This window comes from Martes martes (genome assembly GCF_963455335.1).
Source record: "Martes martes genome assembly, chromosome: 16".
NCBI classification, from domain to species: Eukaryota; Metazoa; Chordata; class Mammalia; order Carnivora; family Mustelidae; genus Martes; species Martes martes.
Window position 1 is genome coordinate 28739427 of NC_137904.1, and position 26708 is coordinate 28766134.

Consider the following 26708-nt stretch of genomic DNA (forward strand, 5'->3'; position numbering starts at 1 on the left):
GATTGTCATCACCTTAAAGACAGACTGCTTGGGAGTCTTCTTACTTTCCCCACAGTAGGGTGAGAGACCATCTTTAAGAGGGTTTTAATATTAGTTTTCTAGGACTGCCATAATAAAGTACCACAAACTGGGTGGCTTAAACAACAGAAATTTATTTCTTCACAGTTCTGGAGGCTATAAGTCCGAGATCAAGGTGTCTGCAGGGTTGGTCTCTTCTGAGGCTTCTCTCTTTGTCTTGTAGATGGCCATCTTCTCCAGCATAAGAGCCACCAGGTAAGTGCTTCATCAGTTGTGATTCACAGATGGTCTTCCCTCTGTGCTTGTGTCCTAATCTCCTCTTCTTATAAGGACACAAGTCATTTGGAATTAGGGCCCACCTTAATGACCCCATTTGAAATTTTAATTTCTTCTTTAAAGATCCTATCCCCAAATACACTCACATTTTGAGGTAATAGGGGTTAGGACTTTCACATATGAATTTTGGACCACAATTCAGCCCATGAGAGCCGTCCAGTTTCAGCTTCTAGAAGTGTGCCACTCCATTCACTCTCTTTTCTTCCACCTGTTAATCTTGTATAGTAAGTTCTCTCCACCCTTTGGCTGTCCTCCTCCGCTTCTTACAGATGTGTTGCCTTGTGTGGCAAGAACTCAGGGAACAGCTCTGAAGAGCCCATATAGAGATGGGCAGGTTGTGGCATGCACCCAACACAGCGCTGAGGATCTGTTGAAATTGTAGAAGTATTGTTTTAAAGACATAGTTCTCTGCCCATTTATCTTAACATTTGATGATAACTAGACCTTTATGTAAGCAGTCTGGGGATGTTCTAACTCATCCTTCGTTTTCTTCCACTGTAGTTCTTTCGCCAGACCTTTTCTTGTCTGGTTCTTCTCGGTGCCCAATTACTTCCAATATTCAGTGAGGACAAAAGCAGAATAAGGGCTTGCTGAAATTTCACATAAGGACAGTTTCTGAGAGTAAGCCCCCCTGGTTTTGCACTGCTCCTAAGGCTGATAAATAGCAACACCACTAAGAAACACTTTGGGGGCAAAGTTCCTATTATTTAATAAGAAATAGGAAAGGTATATGAAAAGTAAAAGAGGCAGTCTCAAGATTTTTAGTTCTTTCCGAAGTCTTTTCCTGCTAGCTTGAGAGACCACTACTAGAGAGAGGCAAATCTTCCCTCTTCTTGGGGCCTTTTTTTCCCCCTAGTCAGTCAAGCCAAACGTCTTGTTAACCCAGGAAGTTATGCTCAATTATCTTAAAAATTTTTTTTATTTAAAAATTATTTTTTAAGGATTTTATTTATTTATTTGACAGAGAGAAAGAGGGAATGAGAACAGCAGAAGGAGAGGGAGAAGCACACTTCCTGTTGAGCAGGGAGCCCTACACAGGGCTTGATCCCAGGACCCCAGGATCATGACTGGTGGCAAAGACAGACACTTAACCAACTGAGCCACCCAGGTGCCCCCAAAAATTAAAAAAAATTTTTTTTGTATCATTTAAAAATTCTAGTTAGCATATCTGTTCATTGACAGATGCATCCAATGACAGTTATTGTGAAATGTATAAATATATAAATACACATATTTGTATATTTATATATATTGTGAAATATATAAATATACATTTATATATTAAGTATATTAAATTTATATAATATATAAAATATATATTTATAAATATATAAATAGTTCACTGCTCTGTAAAGTCCAAATCTTTCCAAGTTTCTGTTTCTAGTCCCTGTTAAAGTAGGTTGGTAAAACTCAGAGAAGCCACCACCAAGATATTATGAGTCCTAGGTGAATATTATTCTTGTTGATCAATCTTCCCATCTTTCTGCCTCTGCTTCTGCTCAGGAACTTCTGACCTCCAATGTGTATTTCTACCCTAGTCACTTTTCGCCCTCTGGCATAGAACTTCTTCCCACTAAATCATCATTCACCGTACCTCTCCAGACTCTTAGCACAAGCCTGTGTAAAGATCAGGAAAGTACTCTGGGTACTTCATTAAATTCTTGTAAGGGGTTAAACTCACCCCACTTTTCTGAAGCAATTTTCTTTCTTTTCCACCCAAGAAATGTACTATAGACTGGGACTCTCTCCTGTTACTGTTACTTCTCAACAGCCACCATGGATGTCTTACTATGAAGTAACTGGCAAAGCTAGAGAAATTGGTTGGCTCCTGTTCAGTGACTTGGTGTAACTACAATGGAGTTTGGGAAGCAAACTCCATTCCGAGAAATCGGGAGTTTACTGTCCTCTATTTTACCTGCTCAAAGCAGGCAGAAAGGACTATTGTCCTGAGCTTCCTTTGCTGAGGCTTTCCCTCAGTGCTCCAGGATCCTGCACTTCAGAATCCTTTGGGGCGGGCTGCTTTGGAGCTGCTGAGCTAGCCAGGGGGCTGGTGGTGGTGTTCCAGAATAGGGGTTCTTTAGCCTGTACCAACTCTGAAACCAGCCTATGTCATCCCGGGCAATTCATGGGTACAGTGCCCACCTCTTCAAGGGGTTAGTATTGAAAACGGTAAGGTCCTTCCGGGCCAGAACACTGCCTATCCCGCTCAGTCCTCTTTGGTTCTGGACTCCCTTCCCGTGCTGCAGGCCTGCTGGCCCCTCACTTTCTGCGGCCCGGGCGCCTCTCTCTCTCCTGGGAGGTGCACGTGGGGCCATTTCCCTCACCCCACCTCTCCGCAGGAGGGGAGGAGAAGGCCGGCCGGCCCCGCCCCCGCCCCTGGCAGAGTGGGCGGCGAAGGCCGAGCCGGGGGCGCTGCGACCGCCCGGGACCCGCCCGCCCTCTCGCCGCTGGGCCCCGAATGGCAGAACGGCGCTCGGACCATCCGCATCGCCTCACGTCGCCCCGCCCCACGCCGCCCTCTCATTGGCTGTCGCCCGGCCCTCGGGGCCCGCGCCTCTCCTCGAGGCCGGCCAGACCGCGCGGTAGCCGGGAGCGGGGTCGGAGGTGAACGGCCCGGAGTAACCCCGGACGTAGTCACCTCATGCTGCTCGCACGCTGAGGTGGGAGGCAGGGGCGGGGCGGGGGCGGGGTCGCCTTCCGTGAGGCCCCGCCCCTTCCCCGTGAGCCGGCCCGGCCTGGTGCTGCGCGCCTGTCAGCCATCGCCGGAGCTGCCGGCGTCTCCTGCCGCCCAGCACCGCCTCTGCGCAGGGGCTGTCCGGCACCGCCGGACCCCGGACGCCTCCGCCCTGAGGTGAGGTGAGGGCCGCCCCGGAGCCCGTGGTCCGGGACCTGGAGAGGCCGGGGCACGGGGAGGGGCGGTGGCAGCGGGAGGGCCGCCTCCCATGTTGCGCCCGCACGCGGCCCGGGCTCCATCCCGTCCGGACCTGTGCGGGGCAGCCCGGACCTCTCCGCAGCTCTGGGCCCTTGAGTACCCACTCTGGGGAGACGCAGAGGGGTCTAGGGTCCCGGAGTGCGGGGTGGGAGTTCAGACCCCGGAACTGGGAGTCGTACAGCCCAGGGCCTATAAGGAGGGACTGGGGTGTCTGCCGGGAGCTCGCCACCATCCCCCTCCCCAGCCTTGGCGTGGGCTGATTCTGATTCCTTCCAGACCTCTCTCCAGTCCGACCCGGCGCTGGGGAGAGGGGGAAGACCCACGTGGGAGAGGATTAGGTCCAGTTGCATTGAAAGTCGTCTTCCTCTCGCAGAGTGGGGTGTGGGGCGCAGAGCCCCTGGTTACTCTGTCTTCGCCAGGGTCAGGCGAATTTTCTTTTGCCAGTTCTTGCTCCCGGGATTTTATGTTTTCTGTGAGGGACGTAGTAGATACACACGCCTGTTGTTACTCTCCTTCCCGTTTGCTGTACTGATCCAGGGAGACTATTGGAGATAGAACGTAGGAAAGTGTTATGTGAAACTAACGATTTCAGAGGGAAATGTGCGTGAAGATCCTCCCTGGGTCAGTGCCAACATTATTTTGGATTTGAAGACGAGAAAGTAGACACTAGTGTACACTTGGAATCAGCTGAAATATCAGGGACTTCTGTAGGCCTTGTGGGTTTTATAGAAGTATGTAAGAATATAACTACTCAGGTAGGGGAAATACTTTAATTTCAGATATTTTTTGTTTGGGGGTCTAAGTTTAGGATGGAAATCAAAAAACCCTAGGACTTCCTGATTTTATCTCTACTTAAGCAGCTTTTCTATAATTTCCCAGCGTGTGGTGGAATAAACCTAATAATTTGGTCTTCAGTCTCAGAAGTTGGTCCCCTTGACTCTCTCCATTCATTTTTTTCCTAAGCCAAAGTGCAGACTGAGAAGCATGCTTGGGTTACCTGGTTTCTTCTTCCTCAGGGAGTAGGAATTCTCTGATTGGCTTCTTTTTGGGGATGCCTTGGATGCCTGTGATGAGGAATTCTGTGTTATTTGACAGGCACTTTTCCCCCCCAAGATTTTATTTGTTTATTTGATAGAGCATATGCAGGGGGAGCCGGAGACAGAGAGGTAGGCTTCCCATTGAGCAGGGAGCTTGTATGGGGCTGGATCCCTAGGACCCTGGGATCATGATCTGAGTTGAAGGCAGATGCTTAACTAGCTGAGCAACAGACACCCCTTGACAGGTGCTTTTAAGGAAAGTATTGTGGTCCAGTAGAGTAGGACAGCAGCCGCAGTGTCCAGGTGGGTGCCTACTTGCTACTCTTCGCATTTCTCTTGCCTCAGTTTCCTTTTTTCTAATTACAGGAGGACTGTTGTGAATCCAAAAATTAAACATTGTAAAGTGATCATAGGAAAGTTGTTCATGGCATAGTATTAATTTACAAATCTGCCTGTGTTTGTGTTGCAGTTTTGTTTTGTTTTTAAAGATTTTATTTTAAGTAATCTCTACACCCAGGTCATGTGTTTCACTGACTGAGCCAGCCAGGTGCCCCACAAATTTTGTTTTGAATCACCAGTGCAGAATAGAAATAACATAGAGCATAAGATTTAATTGTTTTAAAATGAGAGGAAAGGTAGGGAAATGATGGCATTTGGATTAATGAACTTACAGTTCAGATAATGACTAGGTTATGTCAAAGAACTGGCATTTTGAAAGCTAGGCTCAGAACTCTCTCATCTGATACTGACCTCTCTTAAATGCGTGAACTGGTTCAGGTGTAGATCACTATGTAACATTCTATTTCCTTTCCAGTCATGACTAGGATTTTTTTTTTTTTTTTTTTTTTTTACCTGTCACACAGACTGGTTTAACAGGTCTGGGGCTAGTGTTTTTCTTTCTTTAAAAAAATTTTTTTTGATAGCTAATATCCTAATAGTCTTGGTTGCATAAAGAAGTAAAATGAAAATTGTTGGAATTAGACATTTTTTTTTTTTTTTAAGATTTTATTTATTTTAGAGAGAGAAAAAGTGCACCCACATGGCGGGTGGAGGGGCGGAGGGAGAGAGAGGGAGAATCCCAAGCAGATGCCCCACTGAGCACGGAGCCCAGCCCCGGGGTTGAACTCACAGTTCTGAGATCAAGGCCTGAGCTGAAATCAAGAGTTGGATGCTTAGCCAACTGAGCCACCCAGGTGCTCCTACTTTAGGAATTTTCTAGTCCAGTTTTCTACTCATTGTGAGAGTATCTTATCTGATACTACTGTTGAAGACTTCCAGCTATAGGCTAACCTACTGCATCATCTAACCTAGTGCATCACAGGGCAACTAATTTTTCAGAGTTCTTCATTATTTTCAACTTAAAACTATCTCCCTAAAACCACATAAGATGCTGTAATTCCAGGCGCCTGCCTGGCTCAGTCGGTTAAGCGTCTGCCTTTGGTTTAGGTCATGATCTCAGGGTTTGGAGATTGAGCCCTATGCCAGGCTCCCTCTCCCTCTGCGGCTCCCCCCTCTGCTTGTCCACGCTCTTGCTCTCAAATAAATAAAATCTTTAAAAAAAAATAAAGATGTTGTAATTCCAAGAGGATTAGAAATGTCTGTCTGGTTTTTTTTTAAGATTTTATTTATTACTTGACAGAGATCACAGGCAGAGGGGCAGGCAGAGAGAGGAGGGGAAACAGTCTCCCTGCTGAGCAGAATGTCCGATATGGGCTCAATCCCAGGACCTTGAGACCATGACCTGAGCCGAAGGCAGAGGCTTAACCCACTGAGCCACCCAGGCACCCCAAAAATGTCTGTTTTAACCTGTAAATTTCTCCATCTCTGCTGGGTAATGTAACCTACAGTGCCTTAATACATCCGGGGTACTTGGCGGAGTGGGGGGGGGGGTGCAAAAAAAATTAAGCAATATTTCTTCAAGGAAGACATTGTTCTTATCTTTGAGACTGTGGAAGGCTGCTGACATCAATCATGGCTCCCGTTTTTTCTGAATATTCTATTAAATAATATTATGAGGATGAGGGGCACCTGGGTGGCTCAGTGGGTTAAGTGAAGTGTCTGCCTTCACCTGAGGTCATAATCCCAGGGTCCTGGGATCAAGCCCTGTGCTGGGCTTCCTGCTTGGTGGGGAGCCTGCTTCTCCCTAGCTGTCTGCCTGTCACTTCCCCTGCTTGTGGTCTCTCCCTGTCAAATAAATAAAATTTGTTAAAAAAAAAAAAAAGACAGATTGATTCATAATCCCAGAGCTTTTTGAATTCACAAAATGGCTTTTTACCTAGAGGCCTCCAAATGTTTCTAGGGGATAATATTTGAAATAAGCACGTGACTCCTGTCTCCTGGTTTTGTAACTCCAGTGTTCATTTGAATTCCTAGGGAACACTCAATCAGCAAAGGCCTAGTGTTTACACAGCATTGTGTGGGATTGAGGGTGGTGGATCTAAAACAATCAGAAGAGATAATAACTTTCCCAGCTTCATTGAGGAGGTAACTCATAGTCAATTATACAGTAACACAGAGTAAGAAATAAGTGAATGACATACCTGTTGTCTACTTAAATGCTCAGGCAGATATGAAATAAGGTATCAGAGTGGCATGGAATTTGGTTAAGTTTTCTAATAAACTTATTTGAAAATCCTCAGCTGCTAACATATGAGTAATACATATAAAGATGTACAGTTCAGTATTAAATATGTATTTAACCTTGTGCACCTGTTACTACCACCCATCTCTAAAACTTTTTCATCTTGTGAAACTGAACCTCTGTACCCATTAAATAATAGTTCCCCATTCTCTGCTTCCCCCAACTCCTGCCAACTACCATTCTACTTCCTGTCAATATGATTTTGACTAAGTACCTCATGTAAGTAGAAATATACAGCACTTGTCTTTTTGTGACTGACTTATTTCACTTAGTATAATGTCCTCAAGATCCATCCATATTGCAGAATTTCCTTCCATTTGAAGGCTGAATAACATTTCATTGTATGTCTATATCACATTTTGCTTACCCATTTATTCATTGGTGCAAACTTGGTTTTTTCCATATTTAAGCTATTATGAGTAATGCTGCTATAAACATGGATCTACAGATATACATTTGAGAGCCTTTATTCAGTTTTTTGGGGTATAAATCTAAAGTGGAATTGGTGGATTTTATGGTAATTCTACTTTTAATCTTTTGAGGAACCACCATACTGTTTTCCTTAGCAGCTGTACCGCAATACATTCCCACTGATGGTCCCCAAGGGTTCCAGTTTCTCCACATCCATGCCAACACTTTTTTCTGCTTTTCTGAGGGTAGCCATCCTGATGGGTATGGGTTGGTATCTTATTGTAGTTTTGATTTGCGTCTCCCTAACGAGTAGTGATGTTGAGCATATTGATGTGCTTATTGGCCACTCATATATCTTTTTTGGAGAAATTTCATTTTAAGTCCTTTGCCCATTTTCCAATTGGAATTGAGTTTTAGGAATTCTTTATATATTCTGGTGGGACGCCTGGGTGGCCCAGTCAGTTAAACATCTGCCTTCAGCTTAGGTCATGACTCCAGGGTCCTGGGATCGAGTTCTGCATTGGGCTCCTTGCTTGGCGGGGAGCCAGCTTCTCCCTCTGCCTGCCTTTCCCCCTGCTTGTGTGCGTGCTTGCTCCCCCTTTCTCTCTCTCTTTGACAAATAAATAAATAAAAATCTTATAAAAATGAAATATTAGGAGTTCCTTGTATATTCTGGATATTTATCTCTTATTGAATACATGATTTGCAAATATTTTCTCCCATTTTTTCCAGTATCTTTTAGTATCAATTTATTTATTTTTAAGATTTTATTTTATTTTTTAAAATTTTTTATTTGTTTATAAACATAATGTATTATTAGCTCCAGGGGTACAGGTCTGTGAATCGCCAGGTTTACACACTTTACAGCACTCACCATAGCACATACCCTTCCCAATGTCCATAACCCCACCACCCCCTCTCGACCCCCCTCTCATATTTTCTCCCATTTTTTGGTCTGCCTTTTTACTCTGTTGATAGCGTCTTTTGATGTACAATTTTTTTTTTAATTTTCAAGAAATCCAATTTGTCTGTTTTTTCTTTTGTTAAGCTAGCTCTTGGTGTCATATCCAAGATATCTTTTCCAAATCCAATGTTATGAAGCTTTCGTCCTGTTTCTTCTAAGAGTTTTATTGGTTTAGGTTTTACTTTAAAGCCTTGACGCATTTTGAGTTAATTTTTTAATATGGTGTTAAGGGAAGGGTCCAATTTCATTTGTTTGTATGTGGAGATCCAGTTTTCCCAGCACCATTTTTTGAAAAGTCTGTCCTACATTAAAGGGTCTTAGCATCCTTGTCAGATATCATTTGACCATATATGGGAGGGTTTATTTCTGGGCCTTCTTTTTTTAATTGAAGTATAATTAACATACAATGTTATATTAGTTTCAGGTGTATAATATAATTCAATAATTCTAAACATTACTCAGTGTTCATCATGGTAAGTGTGCTCTTACTCCCCCTCACCTGTTTTACCCATTCCCCCACCCACCTTCCCTCTGACAACCATCAGCTGCTTCTCTGTATTTAAGAGTCTGTTTTATTGTATCTCTCTATCTTTTTTTTAAAGATTTTATTTATTTATTTGACAGATTGAGAGAGCACTAGTAGGCAGAGCAGCAGGGAAAGAGAGAGAAGCAGGCTCTTCGTTGAGCAGGGAGCCCGATTTGAGGCTCGATCCCAGGACCCTGGGATCATGACCTGAGCCGAAGGCAGCCGCTTAACGACTGAGCCACTCAGGCGCCCCGACTATTAACTTTCTTAGAGTGTGATCTGGTGGGGCGTCTTTTTTTTTTTTTTTTTAAAGATTTTATTCATTTATTTGACAGAGAGAGATCACAAGTAGGCAGAGAGAGAGAGAGAAAAGCAGGCTCCCTGCTGAGCAGAGAGCCCGATGCGGGGCTTGATCCCAGGACCCCAGGATCATAACCTGAGCCGAAGGCAGAGGTCACAGAGGTCACTGAACCACCCAGGTGCCCCAAGTGGGGCATCTTAATTAGTGAACTCCAGTGTTACTTTTTGAGGTCTTTTTTCTCTTGGTCTAGTTAGATTCGGCAAAGAAGGATCTTATTTCCCTCCTTCCTGGCTGGTGAAAATTAGGGAAAGAAGGCTGGAAGCTCTTACTCAATATGCCTACTTAATTTCTCCATTTTCAACATGGTGCTCTCCCGTTTACTGTTGCTGGTATCCCCCAGTCTAGGAACCTCATGTTTAACCCTCTCTAGAGAAAAAATCTCCAGTCTTTTATCAGGATGGTAGAACAGCGGGCACCTGGCTTTACTAGTTGAGAAGAAAATCAAAGCATCTGACGCCTCTTAAACAAGATTTCAACCAGATCCTCTTTATTTTAGCTCCATCATTCACTTTCATTTTCTGAACATTTTCAAGATTCTTTGAAAAAAGTGTAGTGATTATGAGTTTACCACAGATGGTTTATGATTTAGTTTCCCAGGTTTCTGTAGTCATTTATCATGTTTCCATCTGTTTTCCAAGAAAAGTATCTTGCTGTCATCTCCCCTGACTTTCTTTTGCGGGGAGGGGGGCAGTTGGGAAGGAGATGGAGATCTTTCGTGAATAACACCTTTTTAAAAATTCCTTTATATATGTATGTATTTATTTATTTAAAGATTTTATTTATTTATTTGACAGAGATCACAAGTAGACAGAGAGGCAGAGAGAGGAGGAGGAAGCAGGCTCCCTGCTGAGCAGAGACCCATGGTGGGGCTGGATCCCAGGATCCTCAGGCCATGACCTGAGCGGAAGGCAGAGGCTTTAACCCACTGAGCCACCCAGGTGCCCCACTTTTTTTTTTTTTTTTAAGATTTTATTTATTTGAGAGCGAGAGGGAGAGTGAGCACGAGGGGGGAGAGAGAGAGAGAAAGCACAAGCACATGTACCAGCGGGTAAGAGAAGCAAAAGGAGAGGCAGACTCCCCACTGAACAGGGAACCCAAGGACGTAGAGCTTAATCCTAGGACCCTGGGATCCTGACCTAGTGACCTGAGCCGAAGGCAGATGCTTAACGGAGTGAGCCACTCAGGGGCCCCTTTACTTTTGTTTTTTTTAGTAGGATTTTAGGCAGGAACAAGATGGATATGTATTCAACCTACCATCTTTATCCAGAAGTTTGGCAAGTCTTCTTTAAGGTTTTCTTGGAAGATCCAGAAACTTAAAAAAAAAAAAAAGATTTTATTTATTTATTTGATAGAGATCACAAGTAGGCAGAGACAGAGAGGGGGGAAGCAGGCTCCCTGCTGAGCAGAGAGCCCCATATGGGGCTCAGTCCCAGAACCCTGGGACTATGACCTGAGCCAGAGGCAGAGGCTTTAACCCACTAAGCCACCCAGGCGCCCTGGAAGATCCAGAAGCTTTTACCAGCTTCTTCCTTGAAAAATATCTCTATCCCTGGCCTGAGAAATGAAGAATAGAATAGACAATTGTTATTTTCTCTGGCTCTTTTACCCTAAGGTAATATGCTCTTGTTTAAAAACAAACAAACAAACAAACAAACCCAAAAAGTCTCCAGCTGGCTCTTGAAGGAAATTACCTCAAACTCTTGAAGCCATTCAGGTCTGGTATTCCTCATAAGCCTTTGTATTCTACCATCTGGATGTTTATTTGGTGGCTCCTTCTACATGGAGTGCTCCTTACTCTCTGTCCTTTATATCCCAGTTCTTCATCGTCATTAATGTGTTCCCGCTCTGGGAAATCTTCCATGATCCCTGTCCTCACCGTTACCACCTCCAAGTTTGGATAAAGTATCTTTCTTTTTTGTGTTTCTTTTCTTTTTCTTTTTTCCTTTTTTTTTTTTTTTAAAGATTGTATTTATTTATTTGGCAGAGAGAGAGACAGCGAGAGAGGTAACACAAGCAGGGGGAGTGGGAGAGAGAGGGAGAAACAGGCTCTCCGCGGAGCACGGAGCCTGATGCAGGGCTGGATCCCAGGACCCTGGTGGGATCATGACCTGAGCCGAAGGCATGCGCTTAACAACAGAGCTACCCAGGCGCCCTCTTTTTTGGGTTTCTACACGTAGCAATTATTATACTACTATTATTGTCTATATCTTTAGGTATCTATAGCATTTTTGCTAGGGACCAAATCTTTTTTATCCTTTAGTATATATCAGCCATCTCACTATTAGAGACTCAAGTGCTTGTTTTCAGGTTTAAAACTTGGGGCACCTGAGTGGTTCAGTTGGTTAGGCATCTGAGTCTTGGCTTTGGCTCGGGTCACGATCTTGGGGTCGTGGGATTGAGCCCTGAGGTGGGCTCTGTGCTCAGCTTGGAGTCTGCTTGAGATTCTTCTCCCTCTCTTTCCCCCTCCGCCCCTCCTCCAGCTCAGGGACCTGTATGCTTCTGTATGCATACACTCTAAATAAATAAATAAAATCTTTAAAATTTAAAACTTGTGGGAAAATAACATGTGGTTTTTAAAAACCTCTCATGGTTACTGAATTAATACTAAAATCCATTTAAAAGTTCATTAGTAAAATGACAAAAATGAAAAAGGCAAATTGAGTGACTGTTTTTGAAGGAATTTAAATGAAGTTACTATGACTTAAAAGTTAAGGACATGTGTCATCTTGGATACTTTTTTTTTTTTTAAAGATTTATTCATTTGTCAGAGACAGAGAGCCCACAAGCAGAGGGAGAAGCAGGCAGGCAGAGGGAGAAACAGGCTCCCCACTGAGCATGGAGCCTGGTGTGGGACTTGATCCCAAGACCCTGGGATCATGACCTGAGCCAAAGTTAGATGTTTAACTGACTGAGCTACCCAGGTGTCCCCAGCTTGGATGTTTTTATCAATGGCTATGAAAACTAATTGATGCCTCTTTATTAGAATCACTTGGAAGATGGCGTTAAGATGTTTCAAGGGAAACATCTTAAATAAGTTTGGTAAAATCTGTTCTGTTTTATTTAGAGAACTATCCCTGGGTGAAATGCAGGCTGACTCTTAAGTAAGTACATTAGCTATAATTAGCTTTATTCCATTTTCAGGCACATAGGGTATAGTTTGGGAGCCTTCTGCAGATAGTTTGGAGTTTCTAACAAAGTTCAAGAACGTTTTAAACTCTTTTTTTAAAATAAAAGAGAATTTGACAATTTGATCTAATGAAGAAAATTTTTATTTGGATAAGCAGAATGTACTACCACTCTGGGGAAAGGCCTTCTTTTGGAGGTGGTAAGACAGGAGCTATATGAACCTTCCCCAGAAATCATCTCGATTCTTTGTCTTCTTTCTAGAGAGAGAAGGATCTTAACCTGATTCATGGCAAGACTTTAGGGGTCCTAAACTTGTATGCAAGCAGAATTTTGTGTGAGGGTGCATTTTTGTCAAGAAAAAGTCCATACTTTTATCAGATTTTTTTTTAAAGATTTTATTTATTTATTTGACAGAGATCACAAGTAGGCAGAGAGGCAGGCAGAGAGACAGAGGGAAGCAGGCTCCCTGCTGAGCAGAGAGCCCACAGATTTCTAATAGTGTCTTGACCTAAGAAAGTTTAAGAACCATTGGTCTAGGTATTAAGTCACTGTGTTTGCTCTCTGATGAGAGCATAAAGTGGAGGGGCCAGGAGAGCAAGAATTCACTGTGGCTCTAAGACTTTTTTGATGTACATATAACTGATACAAAAATTCAAAAAACAATATTTGTCTGTATAAAGTACAGTGTACTCTTAACATCTTCTGTTCTATTTCATTTTTTTAGAAGATTTTATTTATTTGTGCGAGAGAGAGAGATCACCAGCAGTGGGGAGGACTAAAGGGAGACGCAAGATCATGAGCTGAAGGCAGACACTTAACTGACTGAGCCACCCAGGCATCCTGTTCTATTTCATTTTTAATGACTTTTTTTAAAGATTTTTTTTAATAACAGGATGTTCTTCATTTTTTTTTTAAGATTTTATTTATTTATTTGACAGAGAGAGAGGTCACAGGCAGGCGGAGAGAGAGAGGGGAAGCAGGCTACCTGCTGAGCAGAGAACCCGATGCGGGGCTCGATCCCAGGACCCTGAGATCATGACCTGAGCCGAAGGCAGAGGCTTAATCCACTGAGCCACCCAGGCGCCCCTAAAAGTAAATTTTCTTAATGCCAGGCTTGAACTCTCAATCCCAACATCAAGAATGGCATGTTCTACTGACTGATCCAGCCAGGCGCCCCTTCATTTTTTTTTTTTTTAATTTTATTTATTTATTTGACAGAGATCACAAGTAGGCAGAGAGACAGGCAGAGAGAGAGGAAGGGAAGCAGGCTCCCAGCCAAACAGAGAGCCCTATGCGGGGCTCGATCCCCTGGGATCATGACCTGAGCCGAAGGCAGAGGCTTTAACCCACTGAGCCACCCAGGTGCCCCCGCCCCTTCATTTTTAAAATGTTGGTTACAACCTTCTAAATTTATTTCTTAGTATTCTGCTTGGTGGTAACCCATAGTTTGAAAAACACTGGTCTAGTACGTAGTTTACAGAATACTTTCATATACTCTTCAGGTTCACAGCAGTCCCCTAAGGTAACATATGATCTATTTATTTTTACAGATGACGAGAATCAGAGATGTTAAGTGACTCATTCAAGTTTGCACTGCCAATATATGGCAAAGTCAGAATTTGATCTTGAGTCCTAGGGTTTAACTCCAGCTGCACTGCACCTTGTTTGCATCTGATCAAAATTTACTTCCTTTTTCCTTCCTCTTCTCACCCCCCCCTTCCCTACCACAATTGTAAGGGATAATATTAGCTTAAACTACATAATTGGGTAAATCCAGTTTCCCCAGTTAATATATGTGCCTTGTCCCTAATCCTATTGCTTGTCATTTAAAGTCTTCTCTTAGAAGTTCTGGATTTCTTCTCCATCCTGTACCAGTGGTTCTCAAGCCTGAATATATATCAGTGTCAATCAACTCTGGAACTTAATATTCAGATCTCTGGGCCTCCAGCGGTGATTCTGATTTGGTAGATCTGGGGTGGAGTTTAGACATACATGTTTTTAAAAAGCACCATGGGGTGATCCAAAATGGAGGCCAGCGCCTGCCGGCATTTCCTAAAACTGTGAGGAATGGCCAGTGGAGGAGACCAAACAGTCAGGAGTAGCACAGGCCTTTCCGGAGGGAAAGGGTACTCAAGATTGTAGAGCCTGAAGCCTGTGATCAGAGGTATGAGAGCCTAGCATGACTCCATTCAAACTATTACAAACACAAGAACCCTTGCCCCAAAGACATGAGCCTCACTAGCCTGTCCCCAGAGTACAGGCTGATCCTGTCCACAGACATCTTGGAAGAGTTTAAGGACATGAATAAAGGAATGTGGAAGAAACTGTAGGAGAAGTTTGCCCAGGAATCCCAAGGAGAAGCAGAAGGCATGGGCTCAGCCCTTATCTCACCCACGCTACTAAACGTGGAGTCTTCTAGTTGCCGTCATAAATAAATTGCCTCATCACCCCCCACCAAAAAAAAAAAAAGCTCCACAGACCTGAAACTAATGTAACATAATAAATTAAAAAAAATAGCTCCACATGTGATTGTTATATATAACTGAAGTTGAGAATTTTTTCCCTGGATACATTTAAATTGTTGGGCATGGAAGGAAACCTAGGATTTGGGAAGTAGCTAGAGACTTCTTGATCCCTTAGAGTTTTAGGGATCTAAAGGGATTTAGATTTAGTTTTCAGTTTAATTTTATGGCAAGATCTGTCCCCTTCCTGGCTTCTAACCTTCTATGTGGGTATATCCATTTAGAAATATAATCAGAGTCTGAGTTCCAAGGGATCTAGTGGTTCTCTTCTCCCCACTGCCTCTGTTTTGTTGAAATGTTGGATATCATAGGGTTGGAATGTGTTCATCGAAGTATGCAGTTGGAAAAGGCACCTTGTGAAATGGTAAGCTTGGATTATTGTTTAACACTCTCATGAAAACAAAGTCTTTGTGTAATGCTTTTGATTTATAGATTTGAATAAAAGTGAAAAACTGAACTTTATGCTTCAAGTTAAATAATAGATTTGATCAGAAAAATGATACTTTGAGTACTATTGGTTTTGTATTCTGAGCAAAACAGGAATTGCTAAAATTTGGGTTTCTTAAACAGTTCAACTCTCTCTCTTTCTCCCTAGTTCTTTTTGGAGGTGGATATCTGCTCAGACAGTAAGAATTATAAGAGGTCAGTTACAAATAATATTCTTTCATGTTTACAGTATGATAAAAATTTTATGTTCATGTGCTAAAATATTAAACCATAGGCATTCATGCTAAAAGTTGCCTTCTACAAAAAAAACATAGGCAGGTTTGGGGGGGTAAGTAGTCTGAAGTGAATGGTCTGACAGTGTAGTATTCCAACCCCTTTTCTCTTTAATTCAGGACTAGAATCAGTGGAAATGGGACGGGCTATAGATTAGCTTCTAGAGTGTCTGGACAGCTACTCAGTGATTTTCCATACATGACATCTCTTTTCTGGTGCTTTGCAACCTTGTGCCCAGAGATACCATTCAGTAGATTCGCTGGTTGGTAGATAGGCTCTCTAGCTGCCGACAACTGAGCTGCTTCTAATCTTTTCAACACTTAAGGGAAGGCTGCCTTCATTTTCTTCTTAGAAAGAAGAACTTGAAGTTGACCTTATGGAGCCTCTCATTTATTAATTAATCATTTCTTCTCCCATGGAATCAGAGAATTGCTCTTTTCTCATGAGTTTTGTTTTTTTTGTGTAGTCACCCAATTTCAGTTCAGACTATAAACTAGAACATGCCCCTGAATGCTTTATTTCTCCTGTGAAGAAGGCAGCCATTATTTTCTGTGTTAGTTGAGGTGGAATTTGGTATTCTGTGGGGGGTGGGAGAGAATGAGGGTCTTATTTTTTTTTTTTTAACTTGATTATTTACTGATCTAAAATGTGAAAGAAGTAGACTTTTTTGTTGCTGTACCTTTTGGTGGTGGTCTTCAGAGTGCTCTGTTAGAATTTTACCTCCTTCCTTCCCTCACTTTGTCCTTCTCTCCCTTTTTCTTTCCTTCCTTTTTTTCTCTTTTTAAATGATTGGTTTTCTTTTTGCTTTCTGGAAGTGACTATCTTAATAAAATTTGGAGACATTTAAAAATTATTTTAGGGGTGCCTGGGTGACTCAGTGGGTTAAAGCCTCTGCCTTCGGCTCTGGTCATGATCTCAGGGTCCTGGGATCAAGCCCCACATCGGGCTCTCTGCTCAGCCAGGGAGCCTGCTTCCTCCTCTCTCTCTCTGCCTGCCTCTCTGCCTACTTGTGATCTCTATCTGTTAATAAGTAAAATCTTAAAACAAAATTATTTTAAAGAAACCTAATATTCCAAGGGAGGAATGTATAGTAAATTTAGATGTAAAGTTTTTCCGGTTGCATGCTATTTTTATATTTGATTCTAGTTTTTAAAATAAAAGTTAACAGAAGTAATCTCTAATTCACTCTTGGGAAATATCTAGAAGTAATTTTTTTTCAGCATTCCTGGCAATTTGTTATTACTCTTTCATTCTTCTAGCAGGGTGGTTCTCAGATTTTTAGGACTTGTTAAAATATAGATTACTGGGTCCCAACCTGTAGATTCTGATACAGTTAGTTGCTCTGTGGTAAGATCCAAGAATCCGTACTTTTTATTTTATTTATTTATTTCTTAGAGCACCTTGAAATCAGTATTGGGAATATTGCTTTCTAAATTAAAGTTGCTAGGCTGCAAGAGGTTCAATACTAAGTTGGCATGTAGTTCTGAAGAGTTTTCTTAATAGGATTTTTTGAATGACAGAATAAATATTGTTTCTTTTAGCTTTGGTTTTTATTCTTGTGGACTTTGCACTGTTCTGGTCTTTGTTAATTAGTTGGCTAATAGTTGAAAATATTTAATTCTGTTTTTTTTTTAAGATTATTTATTTATTTATTGGGCAGGCAGAGATTACAAGTACGTGGGGGGGAGGGGGGAAGCAGGCTTCTTGCTGAGCAGAGAGCCCAATGTGGGGCTCGATCACAGGACCCTGGGATCATGACCTGCGCTGAAGGCAGAGGCTTCACCCACTGAGCCACCCAGGTGCCCCGAAATATTTAATTCTGACTGATAAGGCCCTATACCTAGAAAACTAATACTTATTGAGATGACCCCTCCCTTATTTTAAGTAGAGATCTTGAATTTGATAGTGCATTCATTTTCTCCTTATCGATGTCAGCACATTAGGGCCAAGAGCAGACGTTATTGGGTGAATTTTTAACAGGTGTAACTGAAGAAAAAAACTCATGAGGACAAAGATTTTCTTTTTCTATTAAAAAATACGTATCTGGGATCGAGCCCCGTGTTGGGCTCTGCTCAGCGGGGAGCCTGCTTCCCTCTCTCTCTCTGCCTGCCTCTCTGCCTACTTGTGATCACTTTCTCTCTGTCAAATAAATAAATAAAATCTTAGGGGGAAAAAAAAAGCAACAACAACAACAAAAACCTATCTGGAGTTTAATTTAAAGGATACATACATATATGTATATCTCAATGTCAGCATATATATCAATGTCAGTATATTTTTTGTGTATATATTTATATAAAAATAGAGACTTCACAACCTGTCATAGTGTACTGTTGGAATGAGGTGATAGTTGCATAGTTGACTCTAAATACCTAGTCTGAAATGACTGTGACTCTCTGGAAATCTTTTCCTGCATTCTCCCCAGTACTGACAACTGAAGTCACAATATCATGAGCAGCTTTCACCTACTGCAGAGGTCTTTCCCTTGATCATAATTATATTTTGGACATTACCAAATTGATAAAGAGATTGGGAATGGCTTATAGTTTTCTTTTTTTTAAGATTTTATTTATTTGACAGAGAGAGAGATACAGTAAGAGAGGGAACACAAGCAGGAGGAGTGGGAGAGGGAGAAGCTGGCTTCCCGCCGAGCAGGGAGCCCAATGTGGGGCTCGATCCCAGGACCCCAGAATCATGACTTGATCCGAAGGCAGACACTTAAGACTGAACCACCCAGGTGCCCCTGGCTTATAGTTTTTTGAGAGAGATTCCTTTGAGGAAGAGGAAGCTAATTTTAATTTTTTTAGGCATGGTTATCGTGATCTGTATTTTCCTTCCTTGTAGAAAACGGAAGTCGTGAAATAGAATAGCCAAAGAAACTAGTTCTCAAACTACATGTTGCTTCCAAGTGCCAACTGTAGTACATTAGGTATAATCTATGGTTGTCCTTTGATATAGGTTATTATCCATAACCTGCTTTTCTCCATCATTTTCCTCATAGCTCTAAGAGCTCATTTTGAAGGAATAATGGATGAACCATCCCCCTTGGGCAAACCTATGGAGCTGAACCAGCATTCCCGATTCATAATTGGTTCTGTGTCTGAAGATAACTCAGAAGATGAAATCAGCAGCCTGGTGAAGCTGGATCTGCTGGAGGAGAAGGAGGGCTCTCTATCACCAGCTTCTGTTGGCTCAGATACACTCTCTGATTTGGGGATCTCCAGCTTACAGGACGGCTTGGCTTTACACATGAGGTAAGACAAATTTAATGTTTTCTTTATCTAACATGACCTTTTGGTTTCACTGATTCTGTTCTGGAAAGAGCAAGAATAATTTTAGTCAAGATTGTGCCACCTTTTCCTGCATCACTGGACTTGAAGCTTTGATGAATAAATGTACTTCGCATGAAGCACAGTTCTCTTTTCTTTCTCTCTTTTTTTTGGAAGAGCAGTTTTCAAAGTGTCTTTTCCTAAACGTTCCTCTCAACTTTTTCCTGTTCTTTCTACATACTTGGTCTTTTAGTGACACCTAGTCAGTGAGAGTTTGAGGAATTTGGTTTCTGTACTACTTTGACTAATGTCATAACTATCTTAATGGGTGATAGGACTTTTTGCAGGGTTGGGCAAATTTATAGTAATCTATCTTTGAAGTGCTTTATCATGTCAAAAAGGTATATTCTATTTCTGGCAGGGTCAGTCCTCAATAACAACCTGTGGCAGGAACAAAGGGTGATTATAGACCTCTCCTTTTTCTTTAAAAATGGAATTCTTTACGTGTAATTGAGAATGTCAGTAAATAGTAACACTGGATTATTCTTATTTATTGATGTTTGATTATACAACCAGTATGGGATATATTGACCTTTGGTCATTTGCTTTGCATTTCTTGAATTAAAGGGCCTGGATTAATGGTTCTTGGTTTTCACTGTATGTCATAATCACTTGGTGGGGCCTTAAGAAATGAGCGCCATCTCCAAAGGTTCTGAATCATTTGATATTGGCTTGGTTTGGAGCTGGGGCATTTTCTTTTTTTTTAAAAACTATCCAGGTCATTCTAATATACAGCCAGGGTTGAGATGATAGGTCTGGCAGAGGTAAACATTAATTAGAGTGGCTGTTGGTGTTATTATCTCGGTGCTTCTCTTATTGATGGATCATAAAATAATTAAGCTCCTTTTTATATATTCAAGATATAGACTGTATAGTAAAATCCCACACTGGCTCTGGCTGAATGTGACTCTCCTGGGACTTTGGGGTCCTTGCTTCTGAATGATGAAGTAGTAAGTTGGTGGTCACCCCCATTTAGCTATGTGGAGGTGAGAAGAAAAGAGTTAAGCCAGTTAATTATGTTTTATGTCATAGATTCCTAGAACTGCAATGAACCAGAGAAATAATGTAGCCTAATAGCTTTTCTTTAAGTAGATGAGAGAACTGAGGCTTAAAGAGGGGCAATAACTTGCGTAAGGGTGAATAGCCAGAAAACGAATTCAAAGTCAGGTGCCCTGATTCCATTTCAGTAACTTTTCTACTCTACTTCCCTAACAATAAAAGTGTCTTAATTATTTAACTACTTCAGACAAAGTTGGTTTTCAGGAATTGATGAATGAAGGATTTTATCTAATCTCTGGTCTAAAAGGGGAATAGAGGGCAATATTTAGTGGCAGATAAAAAGGGCCAAGTCTTTTTTTAGAGGTCAAGTCTTTATGTAAATATTTCTTATAACTTTATAGTTCGCTTAATGGTTGACCTCAAGGCTAATACTGGTGGTGATATCTTACCCTTTGAGGTCTTTGTAAATGTGTGAAGGTTGTGACTGGTGGGACTACAGGGGATACATTCCAAGACCCCAGTGGATGCCTGAAACCGCAGGTAGTTCTGAACACTATATATACTATGTTTTTTTCCTACACATGCATACCTATGCTAAAGTTTAATTTGTAAGTTAGGCACAGTTAAAAGATTAACAATAATAACTAATAGTAAAATAGAACAGTTACAACAATATGCTGTAATGTTATGTGAATGTAGTTTCTCTCTCTCAAAAATCATATTATACCAATTTCACCCTTCTCACCTCACCAATCTCATCATTCTTGTGAGGTGATGAGATGAAGTAAGGCGAATGATGTAGGCATTGTAACATAGCTTTAGGCTACTGTTGACCTTCTCATGCCGTGTCAGGAGAAGGGTCATCTGCTTCTGGACAGCAGTTGACTGTGGGTAAATTAAACCTTGGAACGTGAGACCACGGATGAGGGAGGTCTACTCCTGTTCACTTGCATTTAAAGGACAGAGGACCGATGATTCTAAACCTTCTTCAGTATACTAGATAATCTCACATAGCCAAGAATTGTCCTCAAAATGTCATAATGCCCCTGTTGAGAAAGACCGGGTTAAATCTAAATCCTTAAAGCCACACAGCAGCTTGAGAAATTTGTCCAGTTTGAGACCATGTGAAACACACTGTCCATTGGTTGGATTAGGAAATTGTGTTTGGCAATGGTGACATAAACACCATTATAGGAAACTCAGCCAATGATTTGCAAGGCAGCTTGTAGTTGCCAAGTTGTTCTCAAAGTCAATGTTTCTTATTGCAAAGACTGTGTGGTCCGTGGTATGAGTGCCTGAGAAATTTTTTGCCAGCCCTACTGTTGCAAAACTCATGCCCATAGCTCATGGAGGAGTAGTGGATTAAAGTGTGTTCGGTGGCCTGCGGAGGAGTTTGCACCTGCCTCTCAGCTACCAAATGTTCCAAAATAGAACACATGTTTTCCATTGATCCATTTCTAAGTCATTTGTGGATGTGGTATCCTTGGGATTAATTTAAATTGAGTCAGATTCACTTGATATTGGAGAGATCTCTATTCTTGCATCTGCCGCCAATTAGGTATGTGACCAAAGATAATTCATAAAAATTACCTCTTTGGACTCATTTTCCGCATCTGTGAAAATGAAGATACTGGTTCAGATATTCTTTTTCACTCTTTGAACCCAGAGTTAGAGATTGGTTGAGTTTAGGATTACCTTCCTGAATGAATAATCTAATCTTTTACAGGCCTTGTAGATTAAAGGGGCAGGTGCATTCCTAAGAGGTGTTTACTAGAGGTCATCTAAAACCAAGTAACATGGGGTGCCTGGGTGGCTCAGTGGGTTAAAGCCTCTGCCTTCGGCTCAGGTCATGATCCCAGGGTCCTGGGATCGAGCCCCACATCGGGTTCTCTGCTCAGCAGGGAGCCTGCTTCCCCCCCTCTCTCTGCCTGCCACTCTGCCTACTTGTGGTCTCTATCTGATAAATAAATAAAATCTTTAAAAAAAAAAAAAAAAAACAAAAACAAGTAACATGACTGCCGTAGGATAGGGTGAGAGTGGGCCTCTCAAGTTTAGGGCTTGGTTTTTTATGCTAACTGAGAAGTCTAATGGGCATGATGGGTAGGCAGGACTGGAAAATAGACTGTTATAGAGATGGAGATGACTTGTATTACATATTTTGAGCATCACTGAAGGAGAATCACTTTCTAAGCTTTATGACCCTGGGGCACCTGTCTGGCTTAGTCAGTAGAGCATGCAGTTTTGAGCTTGGGGTCATGAGTTCAAGCCCCGTGTTGGGTGTAGAGATAATAAAATCGATCAGTCTAAGCTTTACGATCCAAACTTTTGAAAGTAATACCCTAAGAAAGTAGTTATAGCAAGAAAAAGAAAAAAGTAGTTATAGCTTGATGGGAATATGTAAGCTTCATTGTAGACACTTGTGCTTTGGCTTTTTATTTTTGGATAGGGTCAGCTAGGGATTGATCCATCAGCTAGGCTGATATATTTCTGAACCTCATTATTACTATTTAATTGAATATTTGAGAAGAAAGATTATTTTTAAAAAAATATTTGACAGAGACACAGGGAGAGAGGGAACACAGGCAGGGTGAGTGGGAGAGAGAGAGAAGCAGGCTTCCCAACGAGCTGGGAGCCAGATGTGGGGCTTGATCCCAGGACCCTGGGATCATGACCTGAGCCAAAGGCAGATGCTTAACGACTGAGCCACCAAGGCGTCCTAAGAAAGACTATTGAAGACTGAATGTAGGCATCTTAATTTTGATATGCATAGATAATGACATCTGTTTCTTGTGGGATGCTACTTGAAATCAGATTGTTCTGAATATTTACAATGCAGTGTAAATCCAAATCACCCCACAGTCATGCTGTCAACCAAATAAAGATTGTATCAGTTTTGTCAACTAGTGTACTGAATTCTTGGTTGAAGTCCAGTTGGAAATAGTGAGCCCCACAATTGGGTTTCTCTTAAGGTAGTATGATTTCGTGAAATCTTTTTTATCCTATAATTCATGTTATAGTATTTGAAACTGCATTTCAATTTTCCCTTAAACTTCTTCTTCTTCTTTTTTTTTTTTTTAAAGATTTTATTTACTTATTTGAGGGAGAGACAGTGAGAGAGAGCATGAAAGGGGAGGTCAGAGGGAGCAGACTCCCCATGGAGCAGGGAGCCCGATGTGGGACTCGATCCCAGGACCCTGGGATCATGACCTGAGCTGAAGGCAGTCACTTAACCAACTGAGCCACCCAGGCGCCTTCCCTTGAACTTCTTAAAATAAATGCCCAAAGTATCAAACAGCCAGCATTTTATGCTTAGCAAGCGTTTTTGGTGATTTCATTTGAGAACAATCTGTAATTGCTGTTATTTTCTTATATAAATTCATCATTTGATGCTCTATAGCTGGGTTTAAGACAGTGGTTGCTGCTTTGGTAGGATGGAGAGATTAAGTTCACTCAGGAAGGGCTCGTTGAAGGTGAGCTACATTACTATCTCCTTTCTGGTCTAGAAAGAAAAGTACTTAATCAATATCTTGGAAAATTTAGAATCCAGGTATATGATTGCCAATAAGTGTTTTTGACTCTTCAGAAGACTCTAAGTAGAGTTTTGGAGCTATTTTGTAGTTAGAAATGATCTGTAAAGTTTGTCCAATGAGGGGCGCCTGTGTGGCTCAGTGGGTTAAGCCTGTGCCTTCAGCTCAGCTCATGGTCTCAGGGTCCTGGGATTGAGCCCTACATCGGGCTCTCTGCTCAGCAGGGAGCCTGCTTCCTCCCTCTCTCTCTGCTTGCCTCTCTGCTTAGTTGTGATCTCTCTCTGTGAAATAAATAAATAAGATCTTTAAAAAAAAACAAAGTTTGTCCAGTGATACCAGTCGTGGAATAAAGACAGATAATATACTGAGTTGCGGATCATCTCCTAGATACCACACTTCTGGTCATAGACCTTTTGTTTTTTTAAAGTCGGCTTCATGCCCAGCGTGGAGCCCAGTGCAGGGCTTGAGCTCATGACCCTGAGATCAAGACCTGAGCTGAGATCAAGAGTTGGACCCTTAACTGTCTGAACCACCCAGGCATCCCCTGATCATAGACTTTTAAAAAACACAAAGAGGGAGGTGGGTGGGGGGATGGGTGTAATAGGTGAAGGAAATTAAGAGTATACTTATTGTGATCAGCACTGAATAATGAATAGAATTATTGAGTCACTGTATTGTACACCTAAAACTAATAGAACACTGTACATTTAATTATACTGGCATTTAAAAACCTATAGAGCTGTATGGACCTTCATCCAGAGGAAATAGCAACAAGGTGAGATTCTGAGAGGATCTGTGAGAGGCTTTCAGCTTTTGCTCCCATTGGATTAAGAAGGCAATTTAGAAATTTAGGGGATAAGAACAGTGAGAGAGAAAGCTGATCTATTGCTGCTACATTCTATCTTATTTTCCACATTATCTGTGAGAAATGGCAATCTTGTTTTCTCAGTGACTAATTAGAATAATAATAGTAATAATTGATAAGTTCATCAAGTGCTTTACTATATGCTAGACAGTCTGCTGTTCTTTTTGTGGAGTACCATACTTAATTTTTACAACAACCTCATGAGCTGAATAATGTACTGTCATTACCCACAGTTTATGGATGGGGAACTGAAACACAGGTTAAATCATATGCCCAGGGTCACACAGCTAACTGTGTATTGAATGCAGTCAGAGCCCATACTGTCAGTCATGATGCTAAACTGGAACCCTGGGTGTAATAGATATGCTTTTGTTCTCTTTGAGTGGTTTACCTCTAATTAAATGTTAAGCTTATTAAAAAGAGAAGTTAGGGGTCCCTGGAGGGTTCAGTCAGTTAAGCCTCCGACTCCTGGTTTCAGCTGAGGTTATGATTTCAGGGTTGTGAGATCAAGCCCCTTGTTGAGCTCTATGCTCAGTGCAGGGTCTGCTTGGGATTCTCTCTCTTCCCTTTCCCTCTGCCCCTCCCTCTGCTTGCATACAGGCGCGCACGCGCTCTCTCTATAATAAAATGAATAAATAAAATCCTTAAAGATATAGAAGTCAGAAAATATTGAAATTAGAAAATATATTTCTAAATACTGCTTTGTTAAAGAAGCAGTAAAAAGGGGCACCTGGGTGGCTCAGTCAGTTGAGCCTCTGCCTTGGGCTCAGGTCGTGATCTTGGGGTCCTGGGATCAAGCCCCGCATTGGGCTCTCTGCTCAACAGGGAGCCTGCTTCCCCCCCTCCCTCTCTGCCTGCCTCTCTGCCTACTTGTGATCTCTCTGCCAAATAAATAAATAACATCTTTTTTTTTATACTTTCTTTCCTTCTTTTTTTTTTTTTTTTTAAAGATTTTATTTATTTACTTGACAGACAGAGATCACAAATAGGCAGAGAGGCAGGCAGAGAGAGAGAGGAGGAAGCAGGTCCCTGCTGAGCAGAGAGCCTGATGCAGGGCTTGATCCCAGGACGCTGAGATCATGACCTGAGCTGAAGGCAGAGGCTTTAACCCACTGAGCTACCCAGGGGCCCCAATAAATAACATCTTTATTAAAAAAAAAAAGAGAAAAGCAGTAAAGAAAAACCTAGAAACAAAACACAAGAAGGCAAAAATAAAGCCTTGTATATCCCCCACCCAGAAATTACTCCTGCTAATACCATTGTATAGTCTTCTGGATCCTTTTCTATGCATATACAGATGCATATGATATATATATGCATGTAATAAAAATATGCATCTCTTTCTACTGAAATGGGATGATCCTGTATATACCGTTTTATAATCTGTGCTTTTTTTGGGTCAATAATTCCCAATTTTCTATATCAATAAATTTTCATTTCCTTTACTATACACACCATATTCCAGTTTCTGCAGTTGACTCCAAAATGCTGGTTTATCCAAACAGTATCCAATCTAAGACCACACAGGGTGTATTCTGTCTCTTAAATTTCCCAATATTGTATTACCACGCCCCCTCTTTTTTTTTATTTTTTTTGGTGACAGTGCCTAGCCATTTGTTTAAAAGGAAATTAGCAAATCATGAAAGTATATAACTATTGGTAATAGTTTGGTGGTATAGAGAGAAATGGAAGGAAAAGTAAAGGATAATTTACCACTTTGCATTTTTTACAGTTATAACACTTGTAGCAAAACAATGTAGTGTTGCACAAGTGATATTTTAATGGATTTTATAATCAAAATGAAAGTGGACATTATAAAATATGGTGTGATTTGATCAAAAGCTATGAAGGACAAAGCTTTTTAGTTTTAGCTGTGTATGTTTTTATTTAACTTGGCAAGAAATTCTCTTTCCTTTTTAATCTCTCACTTTAAACTCCTGAGTTTGAAGTGATTCTATTTAAATCCAATAATGGAGGTGAAGTTAAATAATATCTGTAGAAGCTTTTGGAAAAGTAAAATGTGCCATACTATTTATATGATATTATTTATTATGAAGAAGTGCTCTTGTGAGGTAAAATTTTTTGATGGGAAAAACCTTTTTAAGTCTTTTTTAGCATTTAAAACTTAGAAAGTTAGTTTTGAAATTTGAAATTTAAAAGGCTTTAATTATAGTACACATATAGTGTCAATGTTATAATTTAGATGTTAAGAATAACCATTATCGAGAAGGTAGGAAATTTTATTTTTCCTTCCTATCTTTGGCTCATCTATCTCCAGGTCTTTGGTTCTAGTTTTGAGTTTATATTATAGCTTTGCTTGTAGTTGGGCCTGTGAGTGTTCTTATGGTTTGGCTTTCTTCACATTTCTCATTCATCTTCCCTGAGCTTTCTCCC

General features: G+C 41.3%; 1 protein-coding gene across 1 annotated transcript in view; it reads left to right on the forward strand.

Moving 5' to 3' along the window:
• Nucleotides 1-3120: 3120 nt before the first annotated feature.
• The window catches only part of ACACA (acetyl-CoA carboxylase alpha), a 236320-nt gene continuing 212732 nt past the window's right edge, over nt 3121-26708 (forward strand). The window contains 3 exon segments of the mRNA XM_080825443.1: nt 3121-3205; nt 15470-15516; nt 18596-18848. Of these exon segments, the coding sequence (XP_080681569.1) occupies nt 18622-18848 (227 nt within the window). The 5' untranslated portion in view covers nt 3121-3205; nt 15470-15516; nt 18596-18621.